Below are 14,901 nucleotides of genomic sequence, written 5' to 3' on the forward strand. Positions count from 1 at the left end.
TCAACGCATCTTATTTTATGTTCCACAGAACGAAAGAAAGTCATGCAGGTTTGGAACGACATGAATGTGATTGAATGATGACAGAATGACAGGTAAATAAATGTTGAACATGATGTGGTTAACATGATGGAAGTTCAGTAAAACCATCCGCTGGGACTCATGCACTATATATGTAGCAGTAGCACCAAGCACATTGTCCAGATCTGTGTCAGCGAAACATAAAGCATACACTTCCCCTGTGAGGCAAGACCATGCGCACTGTACTGGGTGACCTAATTTTCAAGCACAAAAGATCCTGAGAGAGTGGCGAGCTCGTGAGCAGACATGAGGAAAATAGCTTTGCCCATGGGTAGCGGAGAGGGAAAAAATAGCATTAAAGATATACCTCACATGGAGAGACACGGGAAAGCTTGAGAGGGCCGCTGTACGGTTTCTGAGTCTAGAGAGTGTCTCAAATGCCAAACGCCTACACATCGATGTAAACACAGACATGGTCGCTTAAGACGGCAGTCAGGCATGGTGAGCGGTTTCCACAGCGCAAGCAAACCAAAAACGACATTAAGACACTGACTGACTAATTCAAAGAGGAAACTTTCCATTTATGATACACAAGTCTGAAATTGCTTTCAGTAAATCCTGAGCAATATGATGCAATGGCATCAAAAACAGTCAGGTGATGCTAAACAGTCACATCTAAACTGTCCTACTTTACAATACAGAGTAAAACCCCTCTCAGCTTCCCACAATCAACTGATTAACTCACAAATCATGTCCAGACGTGACTCAAGCTGCGCAGGTAAGATCATGTTGCATAACTAACATGCCTACAGTCAGGGTCTGTCATCTCACTCAACGGATCTGACACAAGCCCACAGTATGAACACACTGTCTGTGAGGAATATCACTTCTGCAGCCGGAATGCCCAGGATTCAGAGACTCGGAATCGAGAGCGTCCAAAACAAAGACCACAAAACAACAGTCTTGAGAAATAAGCCACACAGAATGTTTACGACTTTTGAAAGCATGTTCTAATGTCCAAAGTAATTTAAAGAAACAGAAGCAGCGTCAGATCTTTTCTTCTGTTTTGTGATGTACATCAGAGTACAACAGCTTATTGGGGAAAAAAAATAAAATGGGATATAAAAATAATGTGGGAGTTGCACTCAAAAATGGAGGCAGATGAATGTGCGTTTTGAGGGGCGGGGTTTAAACAGACTAACACGACACTGTTTTCAAATAAAAACGAAAAACGTTTTATGCGTTTTGGCCATTCATTTACACGACAACGGTGTTTTAGGGGCCTGAAAACAAACTTTTGAAAACGGGTTTCAAAGCGCAAGTTTTTGAAAACGATACCGTTCTTGTCTCCGGGTAAACTACAAAAACGTGAATATGTGAAAACGGTGACGTCGTGCGCATGCATATTACGTGTTCAGTCTATAGGTGCGTAGTGCTTCTTTACAAAGTGACATCGCCAACTACTGGCCTGGCATGAATAATACCGCGTTTTTAGTTGCTTCACGGATCCGTGTGAATGGGAATTGTTTTGACAAGGTTGTCGAACGCAAAACACGTAAAGGAACAACATAGGTTGTCATGTAAACATACCCTAAATGATAACCTAAACCAGAGTAAAGTCTGTAGTTTTCAGATCTATAAAATGGATTTAGAAAACAGAGGGTGAATTCTCAGTTCATGCTAACTTTAAGCTTAATTTAGCATCGTTATATCAGATATAAAAAAACAAAAAGTGCAAACACAACATACAGGATGTCATGTCAGGCACTTTTAGTTCCATTCACTTCCATTCATACGCATGCGAATATAGGAGAACGGATTTCACTGTGCTGAAAGTTTGGTTCTGCAAATTCATATCATGATGTGAAGACATGACCAATACAAGACTGATACGTCATGGCATGAACACTTAGCTGAATTAAAATAGCACAAACAGCGTTGCAGGAAAGTGGTTATTTTTAAATGGATTATTATTTGTTATATGTTGAATATCACGACCACTGCAGTGTCTGAAGAAATTTTGCATGGCCAAAGTCTAGTGTGACCACATCCTTAGTCTTGCCAGAATCAGATTAATATAAATTGTACTTTATCTTGACTGTCGACCCTCATACTTTTCACATTTATCATTTTTCGGCAAAATTACGCTGGCAAAATCCAGTCATTCTGATAAGAATCCGAGATGTCTGGAGATCCGCATGAAGGTGAAAAATCTCCCCACTCAGATTTCATCAATTTTCGAGTTGATCATATGAATTTGCCGCACTGACCAAGAGAATGCTGCTTGTCTTGAAAGTGACTTATGTGTGAGCTGTACTTCATACATCGCTCCACTATTGAGAAAAGCCAACTGACCTTTTTTGCATGTGAAATTTAGCTAACCTGACCGCTCCTTAAGTGTTGCCAGATTTAGAAATTTGACAATTGTACTTTATCCCACCTCCCGGCCCTTGCACGTTAACAATTCCCGGTCTGAGTCCAGCTGGTTTTAAGGGCCAGTGATTTTTCCTGTTGTTGGGAAAGGAGAACTGAAGTACCCATAAAGCAGAGCAACCAAAAAGGAACTCAGCACTCAGACAACTCAGTGTAGCCCAGAGCGCCCAGGATCCAGAGCAACCCGGGCTCTGTCCACCCAGTCAGAGGATGTATGTAACAGGGAAATGATCTCAAACACAGCAAACAAAAGACAGACAGACAGAAAGCTGCAAATCCAACACAATACGTGCACATGTTTGGCACGGAAACATCTTGATAGTATATCATTTTCATATAATGGCGGGGACAAGAAGTGAAGCTGTCTGCAATGCACACATTGCCATTTTTAATAGGCCTCATACAGCATAGGGCATTTCATTCGGATGAATCCTAGATACTTAATGTGTATCAGTTTAAAATATCCAGCTATAATTTCACTCAGACGCAAAAAAAAACAACAAAAAAAACGGATGACGCAAAAACTGCTCACGGTAGGCTACGAAATTGTTCCCATAAACACTACTGTCGTGCAGTCACATTAGACATAAAAATGAAAGCTTAATGGTGACTTATGTCTATTGAATATGCTGTTTTAGTATTATTCACACATTAATGCCGCATAACCATGAACAAAACACGAATTGTGTATTAGCCTAATAAAAGCAATTTTCTAGCTTTAATTCATCAGATGCTCGAGGACAAACATACAGTGCTGCAGCTTTGTCTTTAAAAATCCTGTATAAAATATTTGTATTATTCCTAACAAACCATCTCTACATATCTCGAAAATACATCCAATTATACAAATTTTCTAATAATAATAAAACAATTCGTACATCTCTGATCAGTTTTTTTTCTCGGTCAGGTGCATGAATAACAGCTCCCATATTTCCCCTCCATCGTTAATGGCGAGATGCTGAACATATTTCACCCATTGTAAGTCAAAACATCTCACTGCACTGAATCTCTCCACTCACCCGCAGAGCAGACAGGTCGATCTCATCCAGACTCCTCGCAGGAGAGTCACTCGCCATGATTATCTGTTATATTCAACAATATAATGCCCGAAATATCATGAATACAGACGCCGAGCTGATCCGTGTAATACACCAAACAGGCTGGATTGACTTCAATCGGACCAGATGAAGCTCCCGGATGGTGCGAAGTCGCCGTTCTTCGCGATTCCGGGTTTATAAAACCGAATTAGCCGCTATATGGTCGCATGTGAAGGACACATCTCGTGCTGGTACCGATGATCTGCTGCTGCACGAGTCTAAAGCACCAGCGCGCGCACGAGTGGACGTGAATCAGGGCTCGGCAAGGCGGTGAAGGCGTGTCAATCACTGGGGTTTCTAGGGCGTGGTCAGGGCAAGGGGCGGGGCCAAACTCACAGTAGTTACACGGGCACTTGAAAATAAAGATAAAGGTATGAGTTAAGATGCTTGACAAATTGGACAATTAAAAAAAAAGCGGTGTAGTTTATTTTATAGACCAAAACGTGAAAATGTCTTAATGTCATTGTAACCATAGAACCACCACTTTTTTTCAGAAAATGTATTGTTATTGTTGTCATATGCATGCGTTGAGCAACTTATGATGTGTAAGACCAGTCAGAAACAGGAAGCCACATTTCAGACAGTGAGACAGTCAGCCACAAACAGCACACTTCCTCTCACCTTCCGTTTATGTAAGCAGCGCGATTTATAAAACACCTCCTCCCCCCACACCACCTTCCTTTCACATTTGTCTTGGCACTTGGCAGAAAACATCCTCTCTGACACACACAGTCTGTCATAACGGCAGTCCCATTGAATGTTATGAGCTCGGCTACATCTATCTATCTATCTATCTATCTGTCTGTCTGTCTGTCTGTCTGTCTGTCTATCTGTCTGTCTGTCTGTCTACCTATCGATTAACAAATGAATGACATAGTACTACAGTGAATACTGCTCCATCTAGCGGTGGAAGTTTGAAATAATTTAGTCATTCAACAGACTGAATGGGTATATTAATTATTCTAAAGGCATTTTTGTGCTGGATGGGGGAAACTTATAAATACATGCATAAATGTGCCTTACAGGAACATAGTCCTGAAACCATACGTCTTTCTGAAGCTTTTCCCTCAACATCTTGTTTGTAAAAATCCATGTTTCCCCAGAGTGACTCCCTGTCAAGCATTCAGCTAGTGTGAAGCCTCCCTTGCGTAATAGCTTTCATCTTATCAGCACAGACTGTGCTATATGTGTGCTACATTTCTCTCATTCCTCTTCGCTTTTTGCCACAGAACAGCTTTGTTCCTCAGTGACTTTTGCTTGTAAAAACAGGCCATTTTATTTGTGTTTGAAAACCTGCTTGGGTTCTTGGGCATCTGTTGCAACAACACTATTAGCATTAGCATTGCCTGTGAGAAAATGTTTTGTGCTGACAATGCAGTCAACCCCATTGCAGTGGTTTGCAATAGCCTGCCTTTATGATAAGATCCTTTGTATTTGTGTGGCTTAGCCTGATCACATTTCATGCCTTCAAACCAGATTTGCTCCCATTCATCATTGTCACTGTTGTTCAGAATTTGTCTGAAGATTTGAGGAAAAGGGTGGTTATCTTTCTTCCCCTGTCTAATGGACAATGAATTAACTAAAAGTGTTAGCAGAACAAAATCGGTCACAATAGTACACATATCATTAAAGACTTTGCTAGACACGCGTATGTTCTGGGATATTTATTAGGAGTGAAACCTGTGGTTATGCAACATTTCCCTTGTGGATTCCTGTGAAGAATAAAGTAGGTTAATCAGACCTAAATAGGTTATTGAAAGAGCCTCGTGTTGAATGTAGAAAATAGAGAGAACGTTTTAAGGATATTATTAAAGATATTTTTTTTTACAAATAATTTTGAATTTAAATGAAATTTAATGTATTTTGATATACTTAAAAAAAATGTTTTTGAGATGGTGGTGGTTGATCATGAATGTTTGCATGGCTCTAGGTTTTTAACAATCATCTTTCCATCTACACCCTTTCTGAGGAACCTTAAATGACCCCAGTGACTCATGCTTGTGTGAACATTTTTACCACACAGTCTCACTGAGATTTACATAAGGACGCAAATGTATATAAAACACATGGTTACATTTTTAACATGATAAAAAGAGATCTCACTTTTTTAAATTGTAACAAGAAAGCTTACTCACTGGTACACATATCTGAGGGTTTTAGAAACAATGTTCAGACATGCATGAGCTTGAGCACAGGACGACATGCCTTTGTAGTAATCCTGGTCTTTATCTGTCTATCTCATTTTTTTCCATCAGACAGAATTGACACTTTGTGTTTGGGCTTGTTCTCTAAAATAACAGGCTCAAGGCAAACTTTAGGCCAGTTACCATTGTTACAATAATAGAACATTTACATGCTGAAATGGTAGCTACAGCTAACAATTTGACAGTGAAATGTATTATTTGTATGTGGGATCAAGAGGCATCCAAAGTCACTCATCAGGTTTTTATAGCTTTATAACTGCACTGATGTGTTTCTCCCATGTGACGCCCGGTAAAGTGATCTGTGCACTGTGGGAGAGGTAGGTCAAAGGTCAGGAGATTGTATCAGGGACTGTTGCTCAGCTGTAGCTCATAGACCACAGTCTGCAGGGAACCTAACAGCTGTACATATCCCAAAGAAACAAATGTACACGCCACACACACCCACACAGACCACTGAGACAATAAGACAGTGTTCACACATTCAGTCATTATCAGACACCCCAGAGAGAGAGAGAGACACACACACAGTGTTTCCATAATGTTTCAATCAACCAGACAGATTCATCCACAGATATACTATAGACAGACAAACACAGAGACGTATGAGAGATGATAGACAGACAGACAAATGGATAAGCAAATATGCAAGACAGACAAATCCATCTACAGACCAGATCCACCTCAGTAGTGTGAAAATCATTGTTTAATCATCTATATAACATCAATTCACATATTTCATAAACATTCCAACACACATAATTTGTGTTTTTGATGATAAATATTTTGTGCAAAACTGCAATTCATGGGGAAAATGGTAAAAAGACATGAGGAAAAGAAGATAGAAAGAGAATAGAAATCAGTTCTTGAACTACTATAAAAGTGCAGATACACAGTCAACAGTGCAGACATTTAAGTGCTTGGCTAACAACTGTTTAGAGGTTACTTGCTGCATATTTAAATTGCGAACACACATGCTGCGATCTTTACAGAGACGTTAATCCAGAACAGTTTATTTAAAGCTTAAAATGTTTGTAGTTGATTCAGTACTTCTGAATGGAATGTATGATGATCGACAGTGTAATTAAGAACGATTAGTAAACTTCTTTAGAGCTTCAGGCATAACATGTTTTTACAGTATACTGTACTATATGGACAAATAATTGGAATAAATCTGAATACTAGTCTGTATTTTTATGAAACCAACTCAATTTGGTCATAATAGACAAATGCTTTGGTCAATTTCAGTTCATAACTAGCATCAAGTGCACAGTAAACAAATAAGGCCACCAAAACATGGCAATTTAATGGATAGTGTCCACTATCACAGACCCATAAATTACCTTAAAATACAGTACACAAGGAATGTTTACACTTCATATAGAGAAATGAGAAAAGTTACACAGACATAGTTGGCACTTACATGCAGAGAATAATACATATTCAGTGCGTGTTACAGGGCACAAAACCATTCACTAATGATGATGAACAAGAATCAATATATTATCATCCAATCAAGGGTCCAAGGACACCAAAAACGTCCATTTCATCATCTTGTACAGGACTCGTAAGGATAGTTCATAAAAAATAATATTAGTTTAAGTTGCATAGTGTTAGAATACACAAACAATCAAGTTTCGAACAGGGACGAAACAAACCAGTCTGATGTCCTTAATTCAAGGCGCGTAAACGACTAATGGCTGACTCTCCTCCAGATCTCCTTTTCGGTCTCAGAAGTGTCCGTTTTATAAGAAGAAATATTAAGTAATTCCTGGTACATCTGCTAGATTTGCAGTTTATTTTAAGCCTGGTAATGTTGACAGGTTCTCTCACGTCCATACGTCCATGGGCACCATGGCTTCTTTTGATCCGATGGGTGGCAGCAGGTTCTGCTCGCTGAGGAACTGGAGAGGGAACTGGACCAGGAAGCCCCGAATCTTCTTCAGCTCCTCTTGAGCACGGGCAGGGTCTTCCTTCTCCAAACCAGGCTTTGAGAGGAAGCCATCCAATTCCAGAATTGCCCGAACATCGCTGGATGGCAAGCAGCGGAAAACCTGGAGGAGATGGAGAAGTTTAGGTAGATCGATAGATAGACAGACAGACAAATGTATATACAGATAGATAGATAAAACTCAATTAAACGTCTGAAGAAGAAGACATTTTGGGTGAATAGGTTAAGCTGACCTTCTGGTAGATGGTTGCGTTCCGGGCAGCCGTGGTCATCCACACCTCCTTATAAAACTGGTCACTGATAGGGTCCGTCACGTCAATGCTGGGGTCAGTGTTGGCACCGAGAATCATCCTATTGATTTCAAAGGAAGTAGAAGACATGTTTGAACCTTATTTGCATGTGTCTAAAAATGCTAAATGCAGTAAACAGACTTGAAGAGTCCTGAACCTGAAACACTCCAGCCGCATACTCAATCCGAAGCGTCCAGCCTGATACTCCTGACCGTCCATGACCGACTTCACAGTCTGGATATCCTCGTAGATGACGGCCACCTCACTGTCTCTCTTACCCAGCATGCTCCGGTCATTGATATTGGCAGAACCTGATGGATGTAATATAGATTTTTGATTATTGACATTTAGAATGCAATACTACATCTTAACAATAGGAGGAGCCATTGCTATTTTTTTTAAACATTTTTTCATCTCACATTATGACAGCATCAGTTTCATGATTGCTGTATCATTCCTCTTAGCACATGTGCGTAGATGATACACTCATTATGTGCTTTTCCTGTCTGCAAATTTCTATTTTTACTCACCGATGATGACGGTGTTGTCGTCGGCAATGAGCATCTTGCTGTGCACATATATCAGTTCAGTCACCAGCTTTCCCTCCAGCTCAGCGTGGGTCCTCAGACCCCCAAATGAGATGTAATTCATCCACTGATCCCCCACTGCAGAGACAGAGAAAGCAAATGGCTTTTTCTTTTTCTGGTTTTGTTTGATATTTACACAGGAATAGTTCAGCCAAAAATGAAAATTCTGTCATCATTGACATTTACCCATTCTCATGTCCTCTCAAAACTCTATGACTTTCACTTCTGTGGAACATCCAGAACATCCAGTTTTTGTCCATACAATGCAAGTCAATGGGGTCCAAAACTGAATGGAAATTTTGTTTTCAAACTATCTTCTTTTGTTCCACAGAAGGTTTGGAATAAGGTTAAAATTAAGATAATAAAAACAGAAATAAAATAAAATGTAAAAAAAAAAACTCATTTTCATTTAGTTAAACTTAGTGCACAAAGAAACTAAGAAAGAAATATGAAAAAAAGTATTTAGACATACACATACACATAATTTTGACTCTGACTCAATGTCTGAGTTGTTTGCTCTGTAATTATTCTGTCCATTTCCAGCAGTTTAACCCATTTGCTTTGTGCCAACTTGGACTTTTTGGCATGTATTTTGACACCCCTAACATTCAAGCCACTTTAGGAGCTCAATGGAGGCAAAATAAACACTTCCTTCTTCTGTACAACAGTAACACCAGCGGATATAGTTTCAGAGTCATTCTGTTTTACAAACAGTTTAATCTCATCTTTCTTTTTAAAATACCTTTTATGTATAAAAACATTTTTTTATCAAAAAATATTTTTGTATTTTCTCAAGCAGTTTTAATTGAGCAGGAGGATATGCAGTTACACAGCACATGAACTCTAACTGCGTCTTAAACCCGCGCCAGACCAATTATGCAGCCACAATCGAGCTCCTGCATTATCAGAGAACAGCGATATGTATCTGTATCCGTGTTCGGGACACTGCGGGAACGCTCTGATCCAGTGAAGCTGCAACAAAACACCAACAACTTGCTGGATAATTCAGGCACAAAGAGAAACTTCACTCTTTTCTCTCTCACGGCGGGTTAATAGATGCAGGCCGAATGATTGTGACACTGCAACGTGTCTGTCTGCAAGTAGATGTTGCATGATAAAAAACACACACAGTGCTACTTCTCCACAACAAGGTCTTTCACAACAAACCATTGAGAGTTTGTCTTTTACTATGAATTAAGAACCACAAGAGGGCGCTGTTGTGTTTTAATGCTCTTAAAGGGATAGTTCACCCAAAAATGAAAATTATCCCATAATTTACTCACTCTCAAGCCATCCTAGGTGTATATGACTTTCTCCTTTCAAACGAACACAATCGGAGTTACATTAAAAAAATATCCTGGCTCTTCCAAGCTTTATAATGTGAGTGAACGGTCACTTTTTTTAATGAAGCCCATAAAAAAGCACATCAAAAAGCACCTTTATTAACACCCTGGTGCTGTATGGATTACTTTTATGATGGATGGATCCGCTTTTTTGGGCTTTAAAATCTCAGTTACTATTCCTTCCAATTATTAAGCTTGAAAGAGCCAGGATATTTTTTAATATAACTCCGATTAAGGTTGGCTAAAAAAAAGCACGCCATATACACCTAGGATGGCTTGTGGATGAGCAAATTATGGCATCATTTTTGGGTGAACTAACCCTTTAAGGCCGTCCTCCCCTAGGGGTCAAGTTTTGGCTGTTAGCAGTCCTATTAGCCCCTGCTGGTAGATGACGTAACTACATTACACCATCTGACTAAAAAAAACCATCTTATTCCAATGAAGGGCATTATGACAGAATACATTTTTTGATGTTCATGTTTTACCACTACCAAACTTCATAAAAGTATGAAAAAGAGAGATGTAGCAAACTTGTTTGAGAATACAAGACGCAATGATTTATTATAGTCTATTTCAATGTAGTTTTGGGATGGGTAAAAGAGTAGCATAGCAGGAAATACTTGTTTTGTTGCTGTTGTCTGTTTGAGTCTGCTTGCTCCACTCCTTTGAGACTGAAACCCATCAAACAAATCAACAAAGCCATAAATTTTTCAAAACGATGTATACGGAAAACCACACAGTTCTGTGAGTTCCTGCACTGCATTGGTCTACCACAGGAACTTCACCGAACCCCCAGGAAGAACATCTCGTTAGGGTACGAGACGAGTCAGATCTTCTGAAGATTTACAGACACACCCTGTACAAATTAAACATTGATGGGTATTTATATATATTTGTACTCACTTTCTTTCTTCAGCTGTGAGATAATGGAGCAGTCTCCTCTAATCATGGTCCTGCACAAACATGAGAGTATTAAAAAAATGGCACAATAATTTCAGAGATGACCAAATAAACAAATTCCTCCAATGGAACGCTCCCTGTTTATATGATAAATGATAACTTCCAGCAGGAATAATATCAAACTTTTTTATAGGTAAATTTAAGAATGTATTGGATTCAATACAAGCTAAGCTTTATCGCAAACATTTGAGGCATTCTTTGGTCAATTACTACAGAAATTTTTGAAAACCATAGTATAGAAGTATACTATAGGCGCAAAAATAATTGGACATCTTCCGTAACATAAGGTGTTATAGAATCATTTACTTACCTTGTGTGTATAGTTATATTAAACAGAGGGAAATACATAGATATATATATATATATATATATATATATATATATATATATATATATATATATATATATATATATATATATATATATATATATATAGTAACAAAAATAAAATTGGTACGATTTTGTAATATTTTTGATTGATCAAAATACTAACAAAAAAAAAATATTGAGTAAAAACAATAATATTGTGAAATATTATTACAATTTAAAATAATTAATATATTTTGAAATGCAATTTATTTCTGTGATGGCAAAGCTGAATTTTCAGCATCATTACTCCATGTCACATGATCCTTCAGAAATCATTCTAATATGCTGATAAGGTACTAAAAAAAAAAAAATTCTTCTACTTCTTTTCTTTACTTTAGAGTGCTTCGATGAATATGTTTTTTTCGAATTAAAATTTCTTCACTGTCACTTTTGATCAACTGCATCCTTTACTGAATGAAGTGTTTTATGTTTGTGTGTATGCATGTATGTATGCATATAAAGGATCATGATATTCAGTGTTACCTGTAATTGAAGTGCATGACTGCCTGTATGGCACTGCCCCCACCGGTGTTGATATCCCCCTCAAATCCAGGAAGCAGTGGTGTCACCACATACACACGGTACTTTTTACCCTCCCTGTGAAGCACACAGAAAGAACACAAGATTAGAGATCAATATGAGAGATGCTTTGCCTATGTATGGCCTTATACATTCTATTTATCGCAGCTGGCTATTCATTTACAAATGAAGAATACATTTTTGTCTTTAGACAAACACTTGTCTCTGTCCTATTGATTTACACGTGTTTCATTAAAGAAATAATGTATCTTGTGTGTGTTATAGGTGTGTGGACATACAAAAGATAATAGGGGGAGGACTGGGTAAAAGTTATTGACCGCAGCTCACCGATACGCTTTTATGATCCTCTTGGCGATGGCATCTCCAATTTTATTGTGAACGACTTTGTTGTCGGCGCAGCTTATAAAGAACTGGTTCTGAAAGAGGAAATGCATAACATTAGATCAATGAAATACTGCTTTAGGACATCCTGAATTATTCTGTATAGATAGAAAAGCCACCGTCTCTGTGGTTAGCAACCAATACATCAACATTGATTCTATTAGTTGGGGATAATATGAACAAACGGAAAATGAGTCCATTGCGTCACACACCTCTATGTAGATATAGTGTTTGCTGTTTTCAATTGCGTTGACGTAAGCTGTATGAATCGACTCCTCGTGGTATTTTATGCCTGCTGACCAGTCTGAGGCGGATCGTAACACCTGAGTAAAAAGAGAATTAGTATTATGAAAGCTGTACGTGGTCTGTATGAGGTCTGATAGGAATATTGTCTTTTATATAAAATTTTTACCTGGACATTAGTCAGGGTGCAGCCAGGGACCTGATACTTGATCTCATTTGCAGTAGTGTGAGATTTAGGAAGGAGGTACGGGTACGACAGGGATCTGTATTTGGGCTTCATGATCTGTAACAAGTTGGGCAATGCAAATACAAACATATTCAAAGCCATGTTTATGATATCAGCCAACAAGGGGAAGACATTAAATACTTTTGGGAGGTTGAAATATCTTGTGGCGTGGCATATAAAACAATTAAAACTAATTCATTTTAAAACATGTTCCAAAAAAAAGTCCATGGACATATTCTGTATCACCTATCCACATAAAAACAGAATATTTTGGGAGAAGGCATGAACACATATGGCACTAACACATGCCAATATTGATTTCCTCACCTTTGTGAAATTCCAGCGCTGAATAAAATGGCGTGCAACATCTCTGGCTGCTTTCCCATGAACCACTGAGGCAATGTCATGCCAAGGCATTCTGGGAGTTATGTGCCTGTCAATAAAATCTGCAAAAAGAGCATATTGCAGAAATAAATTTTAATTAAAATAGTTTGAATAAAAAATAAAAAACATTCTAAATAATATTTTTTTTTTAACAAATGTACATAATATGAATGCTTATAATTTATATTAATGTATTTGTATGTATTATATTGTATTTATATGTATTATGTTTATATAAATAAAAAATGAATATAAAAATAAATGCTGTAATCTTCAGAAAAATGATTCACCATCAAAAGGTTTATCCAACTGGATCCAGTCCTTGTGCACAAAGTTGCAGTAATCTTTGCCGTGCCAGAACCGGGTGTTCCCCATCAGGCCAATAACATCCGCTTGCAGATCCTGTGCAGCTTCAGCCTCTGATAAGAGTGACAGACAAAAGGAATTCAACAACAAATAAAGACCCAAACCAAAAAAAACACAACCAAGAGTAGAACATTAGTTTTTTCAGAAAATCATGTCAAATCAAAAACCACACTCAAAACCACTTTATATGGAACAAATGAAGAAAGCAATCCATGCTTTCACACTGCTGAGTTACGACCGCATCAGTCCAAAATAATACACATGCTTGGAATCTGCAAGCATTGGATGTTCTGCATCTTAGAGTCTGCAAAAATACAATCTGACTGTTGAAACACAGCAAACCACACAGTGCTCCAAGTGCCCAGTGTTTTGAGAGGTTGCCCGTTTGACATGGATGATATTTAACTTCTAATAAAATAGTTCTTTACAACTAAATGTTCGGGATCAGAATCAGGGACAACCTCTCATAGAGTGCACACCCGAGACGTCTCACCCAAGCCTGATTCTTACTCACCACTTGGGCACAGGCAGGAGGGCATGGACACCCTCAGCTCAATCCATTTAAGAGGGATCAAATTTTGGTGGCTGCAAATACTATTAGAATAACCTAAAGAAAAGGAGGCATCTTTACAACCTGGACAACCCTTTTAAAACGTGTGGTGTGGAAGATGAACACGAATATAGATTCTAGACAAAAATATTCATGAGCACAAGTATATCTAGTTGGAAGCTGTTGCAACAATGCATTTTAATATCACATCTAATCCTCAATCTCCAGGTTTCACACACAAGGCTTAAACTAGTCCCAGACTAAAATGCATGTTTGAGATGTATAACTGAAAGCAACTTGCACTGATATATCTTAAAATATGTCAGTGACATTGTTTTGTCTCAAGATGCACACCTGTAATGTTTTAAGGCACGTTTATAAAAGCTACTTAAATGTCCTAAATGAACTAAGGCCTAATCCTGGCTTAATCTAAACCCAGTTTGTGAAACCAGGCAAATATCTTAATGTCTTAAGCCTCAACTTAAACTGTAATGATTCATGTTTATCAGCACTTATGGTAAATACTGTAAATCATTGCATAAGATGGTCAGTCATATGAAAGCGCTGCCAAAAGGCATTACAAAATCGGCTGTGAAGCTGTGAAGTGTGATAACAGCTGAATGTGGGAGTTTAGGTCAGTAACGTGTCACTAGTCTGCATTCGCGAGCGTTCCAGAGATGGGGGCGTACTCACTTTCTTCAGAGCTCTCGGCGCTGCTCACGCTGTCTGTAGGTGCCAGCCCGTGTTTCTGCAGGTGCCTACGGATGCTGAAACGGGTCTTCTTGGTCTTCCCGTGTCCTTTTAGTTTTGGCTGGTCCACTGTGTCGACAGGTAAACTTTTACCGTTAACGTGCACCGCACTGGACCCGTTTGATGGAGCAGCCATAGCAGGAGAGGCTTCAGAGGCATTCTGTGACAAATAATAAGACATCAAGATCATTTTAAGTATATCCCCCATATCA

The 14,901-nt window shown here is 38.5% G+C and overlaps 2 protein-coding genes across 11 annotated transcripts in view; both read right to left on the reverse strand.

Annotated features, from left to right (window-relative positions):
- The window catches only part of tnikb (TRAF2 and NCK interacting kinase b), a 61,626-nt gene extending 57,802 nt beyond the window's left edge, over nucleotides 1-3,824 (reverse strand). For 5 of the 7 annotated variants that reach the window (XM_084102557.1, XM_084102555.1, XM_084102556.1 and 2 more), the window contains exon 1: nucleotides 3,471-3,824. In XM_084102557.1, the coding sequence (XP_083958683.1) occupies nucleotides 3,471-3,527 (57 nt within the window). In that variant the 5' untranslated portion in view covers nucleotides 3,528-3,824. The remainder of the gene's footprint in view (nucleotides 1-3,470) is intronic. The other 2 variants (XM_084102560.1, XM_084102559.1) reach the window with 1 other exon arrangement.
- A 2,613-nt stretch (nucleotides 3,825-6,437) lies between these two features.
- The window catches only part of pld1b (phospholipase D1b), a 28,012-nt gene continuing 19,548 nt past the window's right edge, over nucleotides 6,438-14,901 (reverse strand). For 2 of the 4 annotated variants that reach the window (XR_014604479.1, XR_014604480.1), the window contains exons 15-26: nucleotides 14,633-14,849; nucleotides 13,314-13,442; nucleotides 12,967-13,085; nucleotides 12,583-12,696; nucleotides 12,383-12,493; nucleotides 12,117-12,205; nucleotides 11,733-11,846; nucleotides 10,824-10,873; nucleotides 8,521-10,591; nucleotides 8,148-8,301; nucleotides 7,934-8,051; nucleotides 6,438-7,803 (exon numbers count right to left, since the gene is read on the reverse strand). Coding sequence is in view for 2 of the 4 variants with exons in the window: in XM_084102714.1 (XP_083958840.1) it covers nucleotides 7,579-7,803; nucleotides 7,934-8,051; nucleotides 8,148-8,301; nucleotides 8,521-8,655; nucleotides 10,824-10,873; nucleotides 11,733-11,846; nucleotides 12,117-12,205; nucleotides 12,383-12,493; nucleotides 12,583-12,696; nucleotides 12,967-13,085; nucleotides 13,314-13,442; nucleotides 14,633-14,849 (1,575 nt within the window). In the remaining 2 variants the exon portion in view is untranslated. The remainder of the gene's footprint in view (nucleotides 7,804-7,933; nucleotides 8,052-8,147; nucleotides 8,302-8,520; nucleotides 10,592-10,823; nucleotides 10,874-11,732; nucleotides 11,847-12,116; nucleotides 12,206-12,382; nucleotides 12,494-12,582; nucleotides 12,697-12,966; nucleotides 13,086-13,313; nucleotides 13,443-14,632; nucleotides 14,850-14,901) is intronic. The other 2 variants (XM_084102714.1, XM_084102713.1) reach the window with 1 other exon arrangement.

Source organism: Abramis brama (genome assembly GCF_963993115.1).
Source record: "Abramis brama genome assembly, chromosome: 24".
NCBI lineage: Eukaryota > Metazoa > Chordata > Actinopteri > Cypriniformes > Leuciscidae > Abramis > Abramis brama.